Source organism: Mytilus galloprovincialis, chromosome 7 (genome assembly GCF_965363235.1).
Source record: "Mytilus galloprovincialis chromosome 7, xbMytGall1.hap1.1, whole genome shotgun sequence".
Lineage (NCBI taxonomy): Eukaryota > Metazoa > Mollusca > Bivalvia > Mytilida > Mytilidae > Mytilus > Mytilus galloprovincialis.
This window is the reverse complement of record NC_134844.1, coordinates 7,906,133-7,923,369: the sequence shown is the minus strand read 5'-3', so window position 1 is coordinate 7,923,369 and position 17,237 is coordinate 7,906,133. Positions and strand designations below refer to the sequence as shown.

The 17,237-nt window shown below is 32.3% G+C and overlaps 1 protein-coding gene across 7 annotated transcripts in view; it reads left to right on the top strand.

Moving 5' to 3' along the window:
• Positions 1-17,237, top strand: part of LOC143082236 (LIM domain only protein 3-like) — a 125,476-nt gene that overhangs the window by 74,331 nt on the left and 33,908 nt on the right. The window contains exon 1 of one of the 7 annotated variants that reach the window (XM_076257826.1): positions 8,248-8,361. The exons of the other annotated variants lie outside the window; for them this stretch is intronic. Coding sequence (XP_076113941.1) covers positions 8,310-8,361 — 52 coding nt within the window. The 5' untranslated portion in view covers positions 8,248-8,309. Of the gene's footprint in view, positions 1-8,247; positions 8,362-17,237 lie in introns of those variants that run through there. 7 annotated transcript variants of the gene reach the window in all.

The window sequence follows — 17,237 nt, the reverse complement described above, 5'->3', positions numbered from 1 at the left end:
ATTATAATGTCATATAATAATCGCCAATATTTACATTCCATTCAGTCAAAACTTCCGTTAATTTATGGGGATTAGTGAGACTTTTAATTACAGTTTATGAACTGTGAATTATTGAAATGAAAAACCTAACCATACCAAGTTCTGAGTCTAATCTCATCAATCAAAGAAGGGCCATAACTCATAACTAATGACCAGAGTGAAGTTGTCAGTTTCAAACTGATGGAGGCTTCCTATATAATGCCTGTCAATCTCATTCAAAGAAAAAAAAAACTAAAAAATTGGTTGTTACGATTATTTTATCCCTGGATTTCTGTTACTAATCTCAACAAATTTTTACGGAGTTCATTTTTTGTAGATGTAATTTAGGGCATGCCATTTTAGTAGGGAGATCGAGGGTTTGATCAAGGTATTCTGACATTCTTCATAAGCAGGGAGGGGGATTTTGGGCCAGGTCTATCAGAAATTTGTCAGTTTTTGTTGGAATTGGACAAAATATTGAAAATATAAATTACACAACAGTGCATCGAACCCAACAAAAACATTTTAATTCAATCTTTAGTTTTATTATGACGCATTTTACTTCCATGATAAATTAAAGAAATTATATGATATATTAAGTACATAGAAGATTGATAATGGTATAACTATAATTCATCATGTATTTGTTTGTTCTTACATGTTAAGAAGTATGTACATCTTTAACAAATTACCCTTCCAAATGTCTCCTTGTGCATATCTTACATTTTTACCTAATTCAATTATAATTGATATGGAAAAAGTAAAGAAAAAAGTAAAATAAGATGTATTGAGGAAGTATTTTATTTATAGACCTATAGTGTGTATAACTGTAGTGCATGTCTGACTATAATTCATTCACTTCTGTTTAAAAAAAAAGATTTATAAAACTGTTTGGGGCAATATACAAATATTTATTGAAAAAAATGGTATGAAGTAGGTTTTGTCCTGTCTATAACTAATGTTCTATCTGTATTAACTTCTTCCCTGTTTTCATGGCTAAAAAAAGTTGGATATTAAATGAAGAGCAAAATTCTTGATAAAATTGTATGGACTATTTATATATATATATATATTGTTTTATACATCAATGTTTTAAAGCAGGCATCATGTGACCTTAGACCTAGTGCTATTTCTACTTTTTAGTGATTTTTGCTGAGTGTGCAATATTTTGTTGCTGAAGCAAGATCCTAAAGTTTGGCGTCAGTGGTTTAAATTATAAGACATCAAAAACTGTGGCAAACCTTCATCAAATTTTATCAAACTTGGACAAAAGCTTTTTTTATGATTAAAAAAGTTGTCCTCTGTAATGCCAGCATAAAATTTCGATTACTTTTTTTATATATATATATATATATATATATATATAGAGAGAGAGAGAGAGATATATATAGAGAGAGAGAGAGAGAGAGAGAGAGAGAGAGAGAGAGAGAGAGAGAGATTGAAGCAATTATCTATACAGGAAATTGTGAAACCAAAAAAATAATAAAGTAGATATTGACTATAACGAAATGGTACAGGTAATTAGTACCTCGTTAGTAACCTATACCTGTACCATATGTTATAGAATTACAAGTTTTATACATCAATGTTTTAAAGCAGGCATCATGTGACCTTAGACCTAGTGCTATTTCTACTTTTTAGTGATTTTTGCTGAGTGTGCAATATTTTGTTGCTGAAGCAAGATCCTAAAGTTTGGCGTCAGTGGTTTAAATTATAAGACATCAAAAACTGTGGCAAACCTTCATCAAATTTTATCAAACTTGGACAAAAGCTTTTTTTATGATTAAAAAAGTTGTCCTCTGTAATGCCAGCATAAAATTTCGATTACTTTTTTTAGTCATCACTTAAACTTTGTTAGACCATCTTTCAATGTTAAAAATAGGCTTTTTCAAGATCTAGAAATAGATTAATCTGAAGAGAAATGTAATGTTGTGATATTTGTCTATTGTTCTGATAAATGGACTTTATATTAAACACAGATAGCAGGAATCACAGGCAACGACACCTCAGCAGGTCCCGTGAAACCCTTTAATGAATTTTCATTATGTATTATAACTCCGTCATTTTATATCTCCAAGAAATTCAATATTGTCTGATTTCTTCTCACATATTTGATTTTGACTGCTGTTTTATTAAAGGAACAATACCCTTTTAAAGGTTGATATATTTTGCATAAAACAGTTCTTCACTATTTCAGGAAGTCACAGACACTACCCCTTTCAAAGGTTATAACTTTTATTAGAAAATGACAAACTTATTGTTATAGAAATGGATATCTCAATACAAGGACATAACAGTTACTATTTGATAGTTTAAAAAGGCACACTGCAGAAGTTTGGAATTACAGTATTTCAACATCAATAACTTGTTAGACCTTTATTGAATGTTTTAAAATTTGAAATAGGCTTTTTCAAGACTCAGAATTAGCGTCTGAAGAATAATCTAATTTTGTGCACACTGAATTCAGAGAAAACCTTTATGTCAATTTTTATACTTATATCATTATTTTGTCGAGCCCATGACTTTTGTTGCAAAAAGCTTGACATAAGGATAGTGATCCAGCAGCAACGGCGACATTAACTTACTTCTTAAAAGCATTATATTTTAGAAGTTGGAAGACCTGGATGTTATACTTTGTATATAGATGCCTTATGTTACATAGTTGCAGTCTGTCACTTGTCCATTGTCCTTGACCTCATTTTCATGGTTCAGTTATTACTTGAATAAAAGTTCAGATTTTTTGTAATGTTAATTTCTCTCTTTTTTTTTTTTTATCTAAAATCTGATTTATTGCACTATTGCTGTTATAATGAATACCATGTCTACAGTATTTGGCAGGGCACCCCTGTAGTGTTAGTTTTACTGAAGAAGCAGGGAGATTGTTCAGTAAATTAATAATAATATTTAATAAATGGTTAGATTTACATGTAACAATATTATGTATACAGATTACTACAGAAATTGACTCTGTATATATGCTAGTTGACCTGGTCATGACCTATTGATCAAGGATCACACAATGGAGGCAAGTTAACAGGCGAAGCAGTTTGCATATATATTAATTATTAAGAGAAATAGGTTACCTATGTTCTGTATGTGCTTACCTTGCAAGGTCCTAATGCCCATCAAACAATTTTCACTTGACCTCGACCTTATTTCATGGGTAAGTAAACAAGGTTTTTTTTTTGGTTGTCAAGTCTATATCTCTGATACTATAAGCAATAGGTTTAGTATATTTGGTGTATGGAAGGATTGTAGGGTGTACATGTTCAGTTGGCAGGTGTCATCTAACCTTGACCTCATTTTCATGGTTCAGTGGTCAAAGTGTAGATTTGAGTTTTGGTATTTTTTTTTTCTTATACTCTATGCAATAGGTCAACTGTATTTGGTGTATGGAAATATTATATGATGTACAGATAAGTCTCGTAGGCTTTATTTGACCTTGACCTCATTTTCCAGTTCATTTCTCATTGTTTAGTTTTTGTGGGTTTTTTGGGGTTTTTTTTCTTAAACTATAAGGAATAGGTCAACTATATTTGTTGTATGGAAGGACTGTTAGCTAGCTGTACATGTGTGCCTGGCAGTTTGTAACTTGGTGGATTTAGATTAAAGAAGTACAGAGAACATTTAAGTCATTTAGAGTCATTTAATAGTGAGCTTTATATTTAGGACTATCAACATAATATCAATGGTTAGTAAAGAAGGTTAGGCATTTCAGCATGTGCACTCTTATTTAAGTATAATAACTTCCATCATTTTATACCTCCCAGAAATTCAATATTGTCTAATTTCTTCTCACATATTTGATTTTGTTTGCTGTTTTTAAGGTTATTAACTGTCGCTTAAAAAGATTGTTCACTATTTCAGGAAATGACATGTAACCCTTTCAAAGGTTATAGCTTTTATTAGAAAATGATAACTTAGTATTACAGAAATTAATATCTCACTAAAAGTACATCACGGTTATTTTTTCTCTGCTATAAAGGTATGACTGTTAATAAGAAAGGCAGTAAATACCAACGAGACATTCAAAACTCGTGAGTCAACACCATTATTAAAAACAAAAAGACCAAATGAAAAACATTAGTCCAGCTTATACGTCATAGAAAACTAAAGCTTGAACGGTGATCTAATGTGCTACTACAGGTGCGGATGCAGGAATTTTCGAAAGGGGGGGTGCTAACCCAGGGCAAAGGGGGGGTGCAGGGGGGTGCAAAACATATGTCCCGATACAAATGCATTGATCAGCAAAAATAAAGGGGGGGTGCGCACCCCCGGAACCCCCCCTGGATCCGCCACTGTACTTTGAAGGTTTTAAAAGAAATTAACTCCCTTTTAGAAACAATAATTTAAAACTTTCACTTGATTAAGAAAACAAAATCTGCTGTTATAAGCATAAAATAAAAGACCCCCCCCCCCACAAAAAAAAAAAAAAAAATTTCTATTTCTAGTTTTTAAGAACAAGATTCAGCATAATGAATATTAGTATATCTGCGATGGAGTAGTCCAGCCCTGACCTTAATGAAGGGGTCAATTGGAATGTTGACCCCTCTTGAATTTGAAACTGGGGTTAAAACTACATAAGGTAGCAATATAAGATATCATATAGACTAGGGCTTTGATATAAATATAAGATATCAGATAGACTAGGGCTTTGATATGAATATAAGATCTCAGATAGACTAGGGCTTTGATATGAATATAAGATATCAGACAGACTAGGGCTTTGATATGAATGTAAGATATCAGATAGACTAGGGCTTTGATATGAATATAAGATATCAGATAGACTAGGGCTTTGATATGAATATAAGATATCAGATAGACTAGGGCTTTGATATATGTATATACAATACTGAATATGAGATATCAGACAGACTAGGGCTTTGATATATATATATACTATACTATACTATAGTATAGTCTATATATGGTTTCAATGACATTACTGTTTTAAAAAAATATAGGTATACGTACATGTATAGTTAGTTATGATAACTAACTTTTTTTTTAGATTTATGATAATGTTTCATCATAACTATCAGGTCTTCAGAAAAAGGATAACATTTTTTAAATGGACATACTTTGACCTATCATGGGTTTTCTTTTACAAATTGTGTCTTGGATGGAGAGTTTTCTCATTAGGCACTTTAATCTTCTTATATCTATCTCACAGGCACTCGTCTCAGAATTTTTTTCCCCGTATATAGGGGGAAAAAAATTCTGAGACAAGTGCCTGTGATCTATCTTGACAAGTTTCTGCAGAATTTAAAAGAAAGAAGATAAAATTCTATTTTATATACTGAAAATGTGCACCTTTAAACAGAAGCTCCTCATAAAAATGAGATATAATTTATTTAACACAAATATAAAAGTAATAAGTAATCACTTAGGTACTGCCAAAGTATAAAAGTGTTGTCATGTTTGATTCTGAGTGGCTACATGTTTTAGATAATGACTTTCAGATGGAAATTTGATGTAATGTTAAACACAGCTAGGTAATACAGTAAATGGATCCTACATTAGCTACATAATTAGTGAATGTGCAGTTAATAGCCTCCTATGTCAGATCTACTCACAGTTATTGTAAGCTCTCTAATTATACAATGCATACTGATGCATCATAAAAACCCACTTGTAAGTTAGCTTTTCATTACAGACCAGGCATCTGTTGTTTTTACTCATATTTGTAATGGAAGGTTATGTGTCTTATGGGACCTTAACATAACAAAATTATTACAATAATAAGTTCATATTACTCCCCAGGGTCACCTCTCATTATATTTAGTAATAGTGTAAAATTAATTATATCAGTAAAATCAATTAAGAAAAGTTTGCACACTGAAACGGTTAATATGATCAGAAAGTGAAATAATTTAACTTCTCATACAACGGTCTAGCTTAAGGCTCAGGAGGAAGGGCCATGGGACGTCACATGACAGAGCTATCGGCTGTCACATAAATCATGTGACATGCTTCACATCAATTAATAACAAGCTTCCGATCATAATTAATTACTAAACAATCATTGTATCATGCCTAGCTAATTATATAATTGTGTGTGAATTTTTCATGGTTTGACGATTTAAATGTTGATTCTAACACTTTCCAAGAAAACTAATCAGTGATATTTTGGGGCAGAGGAGCATAAAATATTTTTAATCAGTCGTGTTCAGGTTAAATAATCATAGGTTATTTTTTATGTCTTATTACGATAACCGCAACAATGAATATTTCTTATGATTTTTCAACTTTTCTAATTAAAATTTGTCTGAACATCTGATTGATTATGTGTAATTAAACCACATAATAAACGATCGGAACTATGAGAAATGGTTAAAGTCTCCGCTATCGTGGTTCTAGATGTTATCTGACTACCACCATATAGTTCTGCTTGGTCTTGTTAGGGCCATGATAAGAAATTTATGGTGACTTTTTCTAATTTGTCTACCTGCAATGTTCTATGATCTCGGCTACACATGTCCATCGGTATAATTGAGGACGGTATTAATGATGATCGTGATAGATCATTGCCTGTATTATTGGGTTGTGATAAGATTTTTTGACAGTTAATAAGAACTAGTTTATTGCCATAATTACCACACATTTCTTTGCTGTATTTAATTCTCTCTTTTGAACTTAATTAACTTGATAATAACCTATGATTATCCTGAAACCAACCTTTTTCATGGTAGGTGACCACAATGTGGCCAAGTGATTTATTAGTCAGTTATGGTCATTATCATCTTATCATTTTACATGACAGAACATTAGATCTGCATAGAATTAAAAATCTGTACTATGTGCCAGTATATAAAAATCTTTTGATACAAACATGGATAATTTCATCCATTTATTTAATATTTGTAAAAGATGTAAATGTTAATTTAAACATGTTAATGTTTTAAACTTTTCTTTTTGATTATAATAACTTTTAATAACAACAAACTGATACTTAACCAGGGTATTTTTATACTTTGACTTCCAATGTCCATGACAAACTGTCAGGAATACCCAATAATTACATTCATATAGTTCATAATATGTGAAAGAGATATCTTTAGCCTAGCCTTTTTGAGTCAGCAGACAACCTTACGTAGTGTAACACATTATTCTGACTGAGCTTACCAGCCTTTGCTCTTACCAATTTTAAAAGTCTTTAGAATTCCCTCATTGACACTCACACCACATCTTCCTATATTTATTAAGTTTGACTCAGCTGGAATTTGAACCCACAATCTCCCACATGAGGGTTTAAGTGAGATAAGTTGAGATATCTTTGGCCTCAGGCCTAATTGAGTTTTAAGAAAGATGGATCGCATGTATGTACAGAGATATTTTTTACATGCATGGCCTTTAATTAAGTCAGAAAACAAGATTATGTACCAGAGATATCTTTCAAGTCCATCTATCTTGGTTGATATGACAAAAGATTACACAGGGCCTCGATGGCTGAGTGGTCTAAGTAGTTACTACTCAGTAATCACTAGCCAGTCAACACTGAGGTTGTGAGTCTTAACCCGGCTTGTACAGTTGCATTTGACTCCAATCTTAATTGATTAGAATTGTTTGTTTTTCTACAGAAGGTCGGTGGTATTCTCAGCTCCAGCTTCCTCCACCAATAACCACTGGCCACAAGGAAATAGCCTAAATGTGGTGCTTAAAAGTGGCATTAAAACATCAAAAATGAAAAATCAATAGATGACACAAATATCTTGTGCTTGGCCTTTTTAAATCTATGAGAAGTCTAAATATGAACCAGAAATTATCTCTGCCTGGCCATTATTCCAACAGGGGGTAACACTGTATTTGTTTTGGCCAAATTGATGAATATATCATATGAAAATCTACTAGAATTTTTTTGGGAAGGAAAAAGATGTTTTTTTTAGCTTGGCCTTATTTAATTATGTGGCAATGTAGCAGAGATATATTTTTCAGGCCTAATTGAATCATAAGACATAAGTTGACAGATGGTTACTGACCTATAATCTCCTACCTATTTTCACCTGTAAATTTAATTAATTAATTGACAACATAATTATTGATCAAGACAGATGGGATCTTGTGAAAGTTGACTGTCTAGGTGATGTTAGTAACTGACCATTAAGTGGTGTTTTCTCAGCTAGTAACTGACCATTAAGTGCTGTTTTCTCAGCTAGTAACTGACCATTAAGTGGTGTTTTCTCAGCTAGTAACTGACCATTAAGTGGTGTTTTCTCAGCTAGTAACTGACCATTAAGTGCTGTTTTCTCAGCTAGTAACTGACCATTAAGTGCTGTTTTCTCATCCTTATGATGGGAGAAGATTTGGATATAGACGATGAGTTCTGGAATCAGCTAGAAGGTAATATCAAACTTTTATCAAATTTTAAGGACTTTTTGGAATTTTAGGTGTTTTTTAAAGCTCTTCAACATCATATTTGAATTGGTCTTCCAATTGTTTTTATTCAAACCTCTCTAATGAGTCTATAATGTAGGTGAATTGTATGTCTTAGCCTTCAACATTATAAGTATATCTTTGAATACGGTTTATGATGACACATAAGGATTGATTCATATGTCTTTTAACAAAAATCTCAAAAGAATAAAGTTTAGCATTCCAACATCATGCTACATGTCCATGTGCTTATTAGAAGTCAGGTTCACCAGTCGAATTTATGTCTTTGATTGCTGTAAGTCATATCACCATTTACTTATGTAATTTGAAGAAATTCAGGTGTGGATTGCTGATATTTTATATAGACTTTGTTTTATTTCATCACAACTTTAAATGAATATTAAGAGACGTACCAATGCATACTCATGGTGTAGACACCTGTGTATTGTTAAAGACTGTATTGCCTTCTAAATGTCTTATTTGTTTTGTTGTTGGGTTGCTTTCTTGTTGAAAAGAAATAATTTGTCTTTTTATTTATATTTCTTGATTATTAAGAGTAATCCCATGTTTGGAAATATATTGTAAGTTCATAAATTTGGTTTAAATAATTGCAATGCGAGTACAGGAAAGGAAATTACCTTTATAGGTAAGAAGGAAGATGTCATAACACATTTGATTTCTTATTTAAAAGTACAGGAAGAACTTTTCTTTGAGGTTGTTGAATAAAAGTATTTTAATGAATGACAGTTAGTAGTAATTGACGAAACTTCAAACAATTTTTAGATTTTTATAATCAAGTGGTTATAAACTTAATGACTATTTCTAGAAGACAATATTGTAATAGTAAAGAGAGTCCTCAATTTCTTTCTGTAATCAGACTATGGTACTATGGACTTCCGTTTTTATTATCTAGTATTATTGGATATGGAAATTACGATATTTAATAGCTTTTTATCCATATTGTTTTCTTACACATCTCCAATCATGCCGTACACCAAATACCAATTTTCGTTTCATAAAATTATGTTACGCAGGAGCTTGTAATAGACTAATACACGAGTGTTGGGTAATTAAAAACATGATTAAAATATTGCATACACATTGTTCAGCTAATTACGAACCCAGAGTTGCAATTACATTAGCTTGCAACCTGTATATACTGTTGAATTAATTTCCCCTCTGACCAAACTCTCAAGTTATTCAATTACTAACTGTAACTGTGTTCAAACAGCAGGGGGAAATGAGGAAGGTGCTATTTGGGTAAAATTGTAATTTTTGTGTCCGTCTTCATTAGTAGTCTCAACTATATTCGTGAAATACGATACTTATTGTGTATTAAGGACATATAAAGAAGTTTCTCAGTAAAACACAGTAAGTAAAATTATGTTAAATTGTATAAATATAGGAAACCAAAAAAATATAATATAAGAGAGTAGAAAAGGAAACAAAAAAAAAATCTATTAGTTTTAGAATATTCTCTACAGATTTATGTTTTGCTGTAAATAAAGTATTCTGCTTTAGGACATATCTTTTTTTTTTTACCAAATTAAAATAGTTTTCCTCTATGCTGTAATACAGTCATAGAAATAATAACATTTCACAATGGTAGCTTTACATTTATAAACCAATTTTAATGATGAATATAAGCTGATGTCTGGTGGTCCCTGCAAGTGTCTATGACAGGTCTCTAGACTCTCACTTAGAACACATATATCAATTAAAATCTTACAAATTAACCAACAACTGCATTCTAAATGTGTAAAAAAAATATCTAAGCTATTTATAAAATTCTCCTGATCATTAAACATGGATCATTAACTAGGGAAAAAAAGATCCATGTATAATTCTTACATATCACATATCAAATGGAAATGTTCTTTTCATGTTCCGTGGCAGACATATACTGATTTGTTTAACTGATAGCGTTTAAGATTGCAATGCAATCACCATTAAAATGTTTAGATTTTTTGCTGTCATTATGTTACAGCTTAATGTATTTACCGAAAGCATAATGGAATTTTGATTTGTTATAATTGAAGGAGGGGTATATAGTGTATTGTAGCATCTAGGAAATATAAATACCATAATTAAAGGAGAGTTTACAATAATATAGCTTAATACTTTAGCATCCAGAAAATATTAATACAATTATCAAAAAATCTACTTTCTGACACAAATTTGTTTTGAAGTTTAATGTACTTTATGAACTTTTGTTGCATACAGTGCAGATTGAATTTGAGAAAAAAATGTTAGAAGTAAGGGGATCTTTAGAAATTATGATTATTATTTTTTAAATATTCTTTGATGCAAACCATTACTGAAAAGTAGCTTTTACTTGATCCTAGTCACTCCTAAGAGTGTATTTCTATACTCCAGCGACAAAGCTCTGGTTTGTTGATCAAAATGATCACCCTTCTTGATTGACAATTCTAATTGCACTAGGAATGTGACCCATACTGAGATAAGCTGTACCTCTATTGCTGATAACATATGTAACACAAACAATATGTTTATAGTAGCAGACGATGTTTTAATAATTACATTTTCGGTTTTAAAGTGTTACACAGAAAAATAAATCACAATACAAGTCAAATTATGATAAATACACAAAGAAGGATTATGTCCACCGCATTAATTTGTTTCTCAGTTTTAATCTGTAGTCTTCAATTTTCTGAAAATAAAAAATAACCTCTATATAGATATAAATCAAAATATTAATATTTCTAATTCAACTAATTATTGAATGGTTTCGATAATTACATTCAAATGGTAAATAGTTTAGCAAGTTTATTTAAAGTCTAAAGAAGGAGTGAAATTGTCCCTAGTTTATGGTTCCAAAATGATGAAATTTTCACATTTAACAGCTTCAATATATATATCATTTATACATGTCCATATAGCAAAAGACTAATCATCATGAATTTCCTGTTTAAAAGTTCCTTTCCGATGGATTTTACATGAAGTACATATAAAAAATCAAAAACATTTTGCCCTTATTTTTACAGTGATAAAAAGCAATATTAATTAGGCATCTACAATTCTTGTAATGTGGTTGGCAATTTTTTTAATATCTTTTTTTTTATTCAGAATTTTTGAGAAAAAAAAAATTTGCTTCATAAAACATTTTTTGCTTTCATTATAGTCCTTGAAAAAAAACCCATGCCTCCTCAAAAGACAAATGCTTAATGCCTTACTATTAACTTACATTAAATATAACTCCTAATAAATAAATGAATAAATATAATATTGTAATATTTTAGACATGAAATCAAAGTACCTTGGAGTAGATTGTGTCTGTACCCTTTTGCCACTTTTCCCTTTCTGTGGTGTGTCCAGTAACCTCCGTTTTGTTGCTCTGCTCTTTTTGTTGTCTGACTGTTGGCATTGTCTCAGTTTCTCCTTGAGTGTATTTTCTTCTATTGTGATAAGTGATTTTTGATCTTGGATAAATGTGTCCGATCCCAGTTCAATCTGAATAGATCCATCGTCGAGTTTGCTTAAACAACCTTTGGAAATAAAGTTAGGTAAAGATGCCTCATGATGTCCTATTGTTTCAAAGTAATCCAGTTGACATTGTACTAATTTCCCTAATTGCTGTAAGGCTGTCTTTGGTGGCATCCAGTTTTGGGGATGTTTAAAGTCTTTATCGGGAGGTTTTATTGTAAGTTGCCGTATTTCCTCGAGTAATAGTAACTCATTTTTTAGATTTGAGGGACAATACATTCGTTTGTATAGACAGATGTACATGTTTGTGTTGAGAAGGAATCGTTTGCTTAGATGAAGTTGATGTTCGTCTCTAGACACAGTCACTAAGTTGTTGCGCAAGTCTTCATCTTTCAAGACCTCTGATAATAAACTATCATGAGAAATCCCATGAAAGTTTGGCAAAAAGTCATTACCACCCATAGACAGGACGCATGCTATAGTTAGCCCGATATTTCTGTTGTATGTTTTTTCAAAAAGTGTCAACAGTCCAGTAATGTTAAATAACTCTGGTTTCTTCTTCTGAAGTATAAGATACACAGGATATTTAAAAGTGTTGTCTTCATTCCTTGGCCAGAACTGGCTAACTGCTAATATGTGTATGACTACAGTGTCAATGTCAGCTGATGTAACATAGTTAACTACACATTTGCCGTTACCTAAGCTTTTTTGTATGTCAGCATCCAGTAACCAGTCTGCCTGGGCCATTTCAGCCTCTCCTTTTCTTTGTTTTACTTCATCTATAAATCCTTCTTTAACGTATCCGGTCTGTTTGTTATACATCACTCGTACTGGTATTGTGTACCTTGAACAGCTTTCGTCATGTTCTTTTTGGCAGTTGCATTTTGATGTATAGGCTTCGCTATCAACATTAATCTCTAAGTCAGCTTTGATCTTTAAATGTTCCATTTGTGTTGCTAAGTATCGGCTTATTAGAATTTTTCCAGCCATTGTACCAACCACTGCTTGTTTGCTAAAATTTTCTGAACTAACAATTTCTTGGTCTTCTTTTAAGTGGGATATTGTAACCTTCTCTTTCAGCTTACGTTTCTGTCTGGTGTTGGCTTTAAAGTCATTAGGTGTAAATGCATATTTTTCCTCACATATTATTATGCGCTCCAAGTTGGGAAGATAATTCAACAACTTCTTTACAATTCCATTCGAAATATAATTTAAGTATTGTTGTCCAGATGTTGCAAACACTTTGAATTTGGTTCCAGCAAATTCGACGATAGATAATACTCCAGACTGTTGTATTGCAAGTGGAAGTGTAGTGAAATCAGTAAGTATTAAGTTGTTTAGTTCCGTGTTACTACTGTCAAGTTTCGGATTTGTTGCTGTATCACTTTGCAGACATCTTTTTATAAGATTTATTAAGGCTTTCTTAACCCCTGCTGATTTGTTTGTCATATTTTTGGACCCATCTGGTTTCAAAACAGCTTGGCATGTGTTCTTGCTTGAGGACATGCAGTCAATTACTTTAGATAGTTTTTTTACTTTTGCTGTTCGCTGCTTTTCTTCCCGATCTCTGTCTGTTTTTGGTTTGTTTTTCGGTTTACATGTTGTTCTTTTGATAGTTACACTCTGATTCCTTTTTACACGGCTTATCAGCTCTTTAGGTCCATTCATATCCTCCAAGGAAGGATAATCTTCCTGTGTCAAATCCAGATATTTTTTGTCACATGCAAACCTTTTTATTAGGTATCTTCCTACATCATATGTGTTTTTATCCAGTATTACAGTTGATACTTCTGGGAGATTTGAATGGTAGATATTTCTTGGAATTAAGTCTTTTTCAGTATGAAATGCATTTTGTCTTAGCATAAGCTTAATAGTCCTTTCAATGTGTTCTTTGTCAGATGCAGACAGTTTCTTTCCTAAATATTTTGAAGCGGAAGACTTTACTGCCTTGTTATCAACTTTATCGATGTCATCATCTCCGACTGTTTGGCCACATACAATAGATTTCCTGACTGCATGAAGTTGTTTTTGTTTATCAACAGTTGACATTTTTGGCAGTAGGGTTTCAAGTGTTGATCCAGGTCGGATACACTTCTTTGCAGATCTGTGATCAATTTCCCTCAAGGTGTCCAAACCAAAATTTACGTTGCTATCATCGTAGGGCAAAGTGTACATTGATTGCTTAAAATTCTTATGAAACAATCCAGCTTGATAGTGCTCCAGTAACAATCTTGAACAAAAGCCAGCATAGCTCGATGCACCATTCAAAAATGAAAATGGTAGCGATGACTTAACACTTGCTAACAACAAATTATGGCCATCTGTCCCTCCTATTCTCTCAGAGATGCCTATTGCAACTATCTCATCACAATGTATCATAATCTCATGATGCAGGCAAAATGTTGCATTCTGTTCGCATGACACCTTTATAAAATCTTCAATTTTATTTCCAAACTGGTCATTAAATGTCTGTGTGGAAGATGAACTTTCAAACAATCTCAGCAAGGTTTGAGCTTCATTGTTTGGTAAACTCTTCAAAAAAGCAATACAAAGTGTTACATGGATTGCAGTTGAAAGTCTCCATATGTTTCTTGTTGCTGTCTCAATATTTGCAATTGTTAACAGTTTAGCCCAGTCTTTTCATTTTCGTCATCTTTCATATACTGGAGTATATGAATTAGTCCTGAATCTTTGTAAGCGGATATTAGATTTGTAATTTTTGACTTTCGTAAATGTAGAACAGGAAATTCTGGTAAAAAGGCTTGATATTTTGGGTTGCTGTCCATTAGTTTAAAGAGATTGTTAGCTATTTTGAAATCTGGTGCAAAAAGAACTCTCTCATTTGTCTTTGAAATTTCAAGTTTTAATAGAATGTCATCTAATACACTTCTTAAGACATTAATATCATCATCACGACCTGATGCAGGTGGTGGATGTCGGGTTAATATTGGCCTTGGCAAAAATATTCTAAATGGGCTGTTCCCATCACCATCACCAACAGATGTGGTCTCTACACTTTCATGGTTGTTTTCAGATTCCTCTAATTGGTTATTTTCACCACTAGATGCTTTTTCAGGACGTTGTGTATCATCACTCTCTGTTCCTTTCTGACTATCTGAGTTGTTTACAGCTCTGAGTAACATTTCAATTTCTAGGATATTTTCAGTATCATCTTCAAGTTGTAACTCATAATCTTCCAAACTAATGGTATCCGAATCACTTTCTATCATTGACAAATTTGGAGATGGCATTTCAGGTAGGCTTAACTCCCCATCACTGTCGCTTTCTCCTGTCTCATGTATGATATTTACAAGCTCTTCCTCGTCTTCTTTTAAGGATAACGATTCCATACTTTTATCTACAAGCTCTTCCTCATCTTCATTTAAGGATAACGATTCCATACTTTTATCTACATCTGTCAATGGGTCAGCCTCAGCCATGTCAATACTTGTCTCTAAGGTCAGTGATTCAAATGTCTTATTCAATTCTTCCCCAGCTGCATTGGCACTGGTTATGTTTCCAGGTTTAGTTGGATCCTTGTCTATAAGATTGATAATTTCCATTTTATTCCAAATATGTCCTATTGTCCATAGCGATTCCCTTTTAAAAGTTTTGTAAATTTTCTTCTCATCATCATTAAGATCCAAAAACACAGTGTTGATATCGGTCTTTGATAATTTATCTTGGTTTTTGCATATGCAGTGTTCAGAACCATCGCAGTCCTCACCATGCCAGCTTTCTACTAAGCATGAGTCTTTAGGGATTCCTTTTATAGTCAGAGGCAAGGTACATATCTGGTTTGTCCTTGACTCCCCAGGTAGCGGATCAGTTTTAATTGTTAGATGAACTAAGTTATCCATTAACAAGGCTAAATGACATTGCTGTAATGAAACATCATGTTTGCATTCAACTGAGTCATGAACTGCTTTGTAACTAAGGGAATATTGTCTTAAGTATGTTTGGTAATAACAAAGTTCTGGATCTGCATTATACTTCAGACGTCTGTCACCTGTCCTTTGTGACTGTGTTAAGCCAACATGTGATGTAACTTCGAAAACTGATGACACATTGTGATAGTGAATAAGCAATTCATCAGTGTTAACATCTTGTGTGATACCATGGTAATGTTTATTCCTGATGTTAAACAGTGCCTCAGTTAGACAATACAATGAAGATAATTTCGAAACTTTTGTCTCATGTGTTGTATCCTTTTTTACGAAAATATTTTCAAAGAACAATCGTAACGGCAAAGGCATAAAAATTGTCCATTCCTTAGTAATGTCAAATGAATATACATTCAAAGGGTAATTTAAATGTTTCTCATACTCATTAAAACAAGCTGTGCAAAAAGTGCCATGCAAACAACTTTCTTGTGAACCTAAGCTGTCATCATTTTCATTGCCTTTTGACAGAATAGAGTGTACAATTTTGTCGTTTATTTTTCTGTTCTGAATCAAATCTCTTGTACAAAATCTTGGTGGGAAACCATCTGCTTTTGTTTCTATACTTCCTTCCTTTAGAAAATGCATTTCTCTGACAAATTCAAAATGTGTGCGTTGGATGTAATTTGAAAGCAAAGTCGATATGTCATTTATTATAGAAAGGTCCACATTTGCAGAAAGCTCAAGTATCAAATGAACCCCAGCTTTATGAGAGCAATTCTTGCTACAACCAATGCATAAAACATTTCTAATCAACTCAATACCGAAAGAAGTCTTTACAACATTTCTTACTTCGATTTCTATTAACTCAGGTCTGTGCTTTGAATTTGCAGTTACTAATATTCCATTTAAAGTTACATCAGAGACTGCCTTTCTAGCTAAATTTGTACGTATTGCTTTTTCACACACAGGTTGTAAAGCAACAGCGCTTGCTACAGTTGTCCTACACAACTCATAAAACTTGAACTTCTTTTCTAATAAAGTTTCATATCTTGTTCCATCCCTTACTGAAGTATAGTTCTGAAAATTCCATTCAAACAATTTAATTTGATTCCACTCACTATCTGTGAATAAATCTTTATGGTTAAGTTGGATATATTCTAGCTCGGAATCTTGTATTTTAGCACTTTGCTCATTGTGATATATGATACAACTGGAAATGAGTTCTTGATAGAGGCTTAAGTTGGTTTTAGAGTCTTGTTTTTCCTTTGTCTGATTTCCTGTTGAATGACAGATAATGTCCTGACAAAGTTCCTGACAAATTTCATAATCATCGAAATGTGAAAAAAGGTATCGAAATACAGATGTTACACGAAGTTTCTTAACTCCATCATCTTCAAACAAGCCATTTTTAAATGTTGAAATTTCCCGTAGTATATTTTGTTTCTTTATTATTTTGGAATCTTGATTTGTGCGATTTTGTTTCAAAAATTGAAAGAACTTTTCAGCATCTATATT